This window comes from Citrus clementina, unplaced genomic scaffold, assembly GCF_000493195.1.
Source record: "Citrus clementina cultivar Clemenules unplaced genomic scaffold, Citrus_clementina_v1.0 scaffold_4, whole genome shotgun sequence".
Lineage (NCBI taxonomy): Eukaryota > Viridiplantae > Streptophyta > Magnoliopsida > Sapindales > Rutaceae > Citrus > Citrus x clementina.
In genome coordinates this window covers 7987460-7993808 of record NW_006262274.1, presented here as the reverse complement: position 1 = coordinate 7993808, position 6349 = coordinate 7987460, and the positions used below count along the sequence as shown (strand labels likewise).

Sequence of the window (6349 nt, the reverse complement as noted above, 5' to 3'; positions counted from 1 at the left end):
TCCGGGTCAACACGATTTTTTTTCGTGTCGGATTAGGGTTAAAGTTTTTGATCCATTTACCCGATCAATAACATGATTATATTTTCTATTTTAAAATAATTTGTAAGTTTTTGTCATCAAAACTCAAATATTAGAGATGATCTTCTTTTTTTTTATTTTTGAAAAGATGAATATAAACACAGTGTTTTATTTATAAAATTTTATATACATTTAGAGCTTTAATAGTATAAATATGTAAAATATTGGTAGACATATATATTTTATAATATCGATATATAATATTATTTACATATATATAATAAAACTTCAATGGTGTAAATGTGTAATATTTTAGTAGATATGTATATTTTATAATATGGATAAATTAAGTATGTATGACAATATGTAAATGTTTGATGTAAATTTTGTTTAATATATAGTATTAAGCGGGTTATTGGGTAACCCAATTATTTTTCTATGTCAGGTTTTGGTCTCAATATTTTGACATGATTATTAAATAGATCGGGTTTGGATCAATCTAAATTTGACATGACACAAATTTAACACGACATTAACATGAACCGATGACCCGTTTTACCAACTCTAATTATACCACAGGCTTTTAACAAGATAACAATTCTTAGCTTCTACAAATTTGCTTCCTCCAAAGACGGTGAGTACTGAGGATTATGATATGGAAATGCCCTAGCCGTCAGCTTGTGGCTAGATTGTTGGCGCCCAGTTCAATTTTGGTTTATATTAAGTGAAAATAAAATGGTTATATCTTTTGCTTGGTTTTAATAAGAATTTGTTGTACGTCTGAGAAATATTTAACTTCAAATAAAGCTTTCTTGAATATCCTGACCTACCCATGAAATTTTGATACCATGCAGCTAGAAGAAAAGATTGTCTGAACACATCATCACCAATCAGACAAAAATCATCAATTTATTAGTTCAATTTTGATATTTGGAATTCTTGTACATTATTTTATGAAGACAAAACATGATTCCGTCGCATGATCTGCGAAAAAACGAAATCAAAAACCTTGAAAATTTTGAAACCTAATATCACCGAGAATAAAATACGTACATCAATCAGAATCTTAAGATTACGGTTCTCACTCTGAAAAGAAAAGCGAGACCAATGAATTGACCAAAAAAAATTGGTATACCAATTCCAAGAGGCACAACAATTTTTGCGGTAAATGGATATACCTGGAACAATTACAATGGAATTTGAAAATTTTACTAACAAGCTATAGGACGATGACATCAACCATTCCTGGTCTCTCAGACCCAACATTCAGTTAAAGGGCTTTCCTCATGATTATAGAAGCAGTCTTCATATGTCCCTGAAGTTAGAACACAAAGCTGAAAAGAAAGCACCTGCAATATAAATAGCTTTAACTTTAGGTTCAAATCTCATAAAGAATAGGTTAAAAGCAAGTTTCAGTTGTTGTGGACCATCAGGCAACATTTGAAGTAGTTAAATAGTGCATCACGTCCAGGCCAAATGGAAACAGAACCCCACCTTGAACCTCTAATCACCTTTACAATAAGAGAAAATCATAAACTTTCAAAAACAGCAATTCAGTAAATCTCAAAACTCATGTATGGTATAATCTTTCCCGGATTTTCTGATTACCAACATCATCCACTCACAAACATGTGAATTTGTCCTCTTAAAAATAGATAACTAAATAAAATACCAGGACTCAATCTGGCATTTTTAATGCTACCCATATGCCATGATTTTCAATGCAGCATTACACAAAATAAAAATCCACTTATGGCAGGAGCAGGAAAATGATCCAGGAAGCAGCTTAGTTATAGTCATTAGCAACAAAAACGGAGAACTATTTTCAATATTTCTTATTTTGAAGATGGATAAATTTTGCACCATTACGCACATCCAACTTTTCCCTCAAAGACACGATGATCAGCAGATAGTGTCAAGTTCATCTTTGTAACGACTGCAGGTATCTCATTTCCTGCACAGAGTTAATCCAGGTCATATACGCAACTCATTCAATAACTCCAAAATACTACAAATACAACCAACATCTTAACGTCACTTCCAATAACCAGTTCGACAACTTGGTTTCCTCTGCCAACAACAAGGATACCAGCCTGAAAAATATACAAGATAAATTCGTTCACAAGATAAATTTGTTCACAAGATAAGCAATGGCATACCGACATAGACAACGCCAATTGTTCCTGACAGCAAATATATTTTAAAAAATGCAGACACAGGACACAAAATGGGTGGGTGCTTTCTTTGCTTAAACATATCAGACAACGAGGACTTCCAGAAAACATATTTCCATGACTTCTAACATGAGTATTGCAACTAATAAATCTTTATAAGAGTAACCCTTCCTTTCAATGTTGCATTTACGGCAATATAAGTGTTAAAAACTGACTAGTTATTGCCTACCCCAAAAGCTCCTTGTTAATTTAAAAGAGTTCTTCCTCTTTCTTCGGTTAAAAGAGTTCATATTAATCTCAGACGATTTTTATTACAGTAAAATAGGTGGAACTAACAAACAGAATCATGTGTTACTGTTTTAAAGAGGTATTAAGAGACTAGTATGACTGGATGAGTAAACAAATTGTTTTATGCATCTTTGAGCACTTTATACACGTGTTGTGGTATGTGTTTGTGTGCATGAGTGTGTATGCATGCACTTGAGAGAGAGAGAGAGAGCACCAGAGGTGTATTTATAATCGCACAAAATTGGTCCACTGGGAACATACCAAGGTTTGAAATGCTGCAGAAAAATACGAAAAGAAAAAAGTAACAAGTGCATGTTTACAATTCCGGTATACTATCCATTGCAAAATCAACACGCAAATATCCAGATTAGTCATTGGCAATGCCAGTGGAAATACCATCCTTCATTCTAGATTTAATTTGGCTAGGGAACAACATTCCCATTACTTTCTGGTAAAAATAGCGTTGCCTTACACAAAATGTTCAAATCAGCTCTGATCTGGTCACCAACTGAAACTACAAGTTAGACCATGTCTCCACCAAAAGGAGGCTGATGTATCAAAACAAAACAACTCCCATCAAATTCTATTTTTACAATGGCTACAAAGCCATGACAAACAGGACAGGGGAAGAAAAAAAAGGTGTTTTTCAGTTCGCTGGTGTCATTGTGAAGCTAAAGGGACATTAAATAGGAGGTCAAAGAAAGATATTCTAATTGATAAAATTTGAGTCACTTATATATTTGTTGTATAAAAGAAATATACAGTATTTATACCGAGTAAAGTGAGGACTCAACTCTTTCCCCATGATGTGCGTAAGTTAGAGATACCCATATAACCTAGATATTATACCTGAAAGTGCCTCCTTGGAACTCGTGCGGCGCAAGCTTCCCTGCCCTTTCAGCTAGTTCCTTAACCTGAGATTCAAGTGACCAGATACGATATCGATCATTAAGTTAATGAAGGACTAGCTATTCAATAACTGGATAAATCTTTTCATTTCCAAAGCAATCATTAACTTATTGCAGAATTTATGTATAATTGAATTTAACACAAATCTATAATTGTTCCCAAGAGCAAGCACATTGCAAGAGATGTTTCTTCATCTCTTGATCTAAAAGCTCCACTTGTTGTGGACTGGTAAACGACCAATAAGGTTATCAAACTGAAAACAGAACAACAATTTAAGGTACCTCCATGGAGATTGCAGAAATAGATTTCTGATCTGCGTTCCGTACGATGGGAGTCATTAGTCCCTGTAAAAAATAAATAAATTATAATGAAGTCTGGATGCTACCCACAGATTTGAATCAATAAATTATGAAGCATACCTTCTCAGTAGCAACTGCTATCGATATATCAATGGCATCAAACAAAACAATTTCTTCTGTTTCGACATTCCAGTAAGCTACCACGTAATACCATGACCAAAATTTATTATCAGAAATATAAGTATAGCCCATATATTATATGTAAACTGTGAAGATAGTGTTGATAACTAATGCTCTGCCATTGTCTTCTTCAGATTGAGCTTAATTGATAGAGTTTAGTGATATTTTTTGTAGCCAACTACCAAGTTTCACAACAACATAATAAGAAATATTATTTTATCTTTCTTTTTTTTTTTTCCGGGTGAAAAAAGGACAGTTGGCAAAAGGGATAACAAGCTTTCTTTCTCATCATTTTCTGACAAATATTTAAGAATTTAGGAAAAGGCATCTAACTTTCATTAGTTTCAGTTGCATCGCAAAAGAAAAGTCTATAGGATATAGCCAAATATTTATCTGAGGAAGATGAACAACTAACAGATTATTCAAAATTATTGAATGGCAAATCAAATGTCAGTAGGCTACACAAAAAATTTGTTTGACTGAAGGGTATCAACAAACAAAGCATTGTCTAATTCTATCCGTAGAAATAATTGTCATCATGTCCATAAAGCAAGTTTGTATTCCCTAATATATTTGTGAGCAATCTCTTTACCAGTATAGAAATAACACATAGCTTACAATTAGCTTCTGGAACATTTTTTAGAGCAACTGCTACAGCTTTAATGACAATGTCGTTCACCGAAACCTTTATATTATGTTTCTCTGGAAATTGGAAAGCAAAATAAAATAACCAGTCCATCAAAATTAGATTTTCCAATAGAACAATAAAGAAATAGAAGTATATATTCCATAACTTTCAGCTCCTTTCTGAAAAAAAGCAGAGGATCCAGTACAATGTCTGATAGCTACCATTATATGCTTTTAGATAACATATTAAATAACAGCTAAAAAAATGTTTGGGTTTCTCAAACTTGAAGATAAATATAAATGTGGTGCGGTCTGTTTCAATTCCAGCAACCTTCTTGCAATAGCCTGCAAAATAACCACCAACTTAACTAGATCAACAGTCGATTTTATGAATTTAATTCTGTCATAAGAACCAGTATCAGTATCCTTGAATATGTGGGTTGGACAGGATTTAAAGGGTTTACCAACAAGAACATATATGTTGGTTGCACAAGATTCCCCAATCATCAGAGAATTGTACATAATAATTATCATCAATATATAAATTGGCCATTACAAACTACAGAGGATGACAAAAGTTCATAATCCCAAGCCAACAATCTTCTTAGCCAGAAGTATATGATTCTGCCACAACAAAAAATGAGAATATATGCCCCCAAGGGCATGGTCGAGTGGTTTTCGAGCAGCTTCATTTGGCTGCCACCTGAGTTAGATCTTGGGAGAGGTAAGGGGCCAAAAGATGAATTTGGGCTTTGCCCATCCCCTTACCTTTTAAGTAAAGGAAAAAAAAAACCAACAAAGAGAATATATAGAAGATAAATAAAAGGACTTTATTTGATAGATGAGTTCAGCTTCTTGACAGTTCTCTTCAAACAACATAAAGGTGAACTGCATACTTGCATATATAACCAACCATGCAAACATACAGGACTATAATGAATACCATTCACTCGGAATCTTAGGTAGCTGTTCTGTAGATAATAATGTTCTCATATCCTAAGTGAAGCCCTGTTTAGAAAAGACCATGACATTATAATAACTGTAAGGCATGCATGGATAAGCCTTCTGTTATACGCAAACTCAACAGAAGGAACAGAAAAACTTCCATTAAACAGCCAAAAACCTTCTTCACTGAATCTAAATGCAATATTGACACTATAAAATTAAGCAAATCAAACTTTGTATCATATTCATGTTACATTTTATACTTCTTTGTAAAAGATGAAGATATCTTATGCTTCATGCATATCCCCTTCTTTGGCCTGAGCACAAGATATAGCTTCACTACTTAGTAAGGCTTTGCTGATTTAAACATTTCTATCCTTTTGGAGGTAATTTTTATGTGTTCAATAAGAGGTAAATTCAGGTTCTCTCTAATGAATTTTACCTTGCGAATTTGAGTATTGGGCAAATCTTCAAAGGAATCTGACAGTTCTAAGTTTGACCCTTGAGATACCGCAGGTGAGGTTTGTGGGTGGAATGATGGGGATGTCTTCTCTGTGTGTGAAGAACTTCTTGAAGATGCCTTTTCAGACTTAATTGCAGCCAAAACATCCCCTTTGAGTAGAGTGCCATAAGGACCAGATGCCTGCAATGATGATGCGTCCAATCCATGTTCTGGGATAAGCAATTTAGCTGATGGACTGATCTTTGTAAAACTCCTTTTCTGCACCTTAGCATCATCTTTAGAATCATGGTGGGTTTTTTTTCCCCATTGATCTCAGTACCACTGGTAACAGAATTCTTCACAGATCCAATATCACCTGGATCTTCAACCTTACAAAACAACAAGCATTAGTTCCACACCAAAGGGATTCTGTTGAAATGAAAATCACAGATTAGTACTTAAGCACA

The 6349-nt window shown here is 33.9% G+C and overlaps 1 protein-coding gene across 1 annotated transcript; it reads right to left on the bottom strand.

Moving 5' to 3' along the window:
* Positions 1-989: 989 nt before the first annotated feature.
* LOC18045677 (dihydrolipoyllysine-residue acetyltransferase component 1 of pyruvate dehydrogenase complex, mitochondrial) lies at positions 990-6289 on the bottom strand (the record flags this gene model as incomplete). The annotated part of the gene is given in 8 exon segments (XM_024186138.1): positions 990-3394; positions 3671-3733; positions 3809-3885; positions 4487-4568; positions 4663-4706; positions 4780-4840; positions 5883-6199; positions 6202-6289. Coding segments are annotated over 8 exon segments (810 nt in total), but the record flags the coding sequence as incomplete, so codon positions are not given.
* Between the last annotated feature and the right edge of the window lie 60 nt (positions 6290-6349).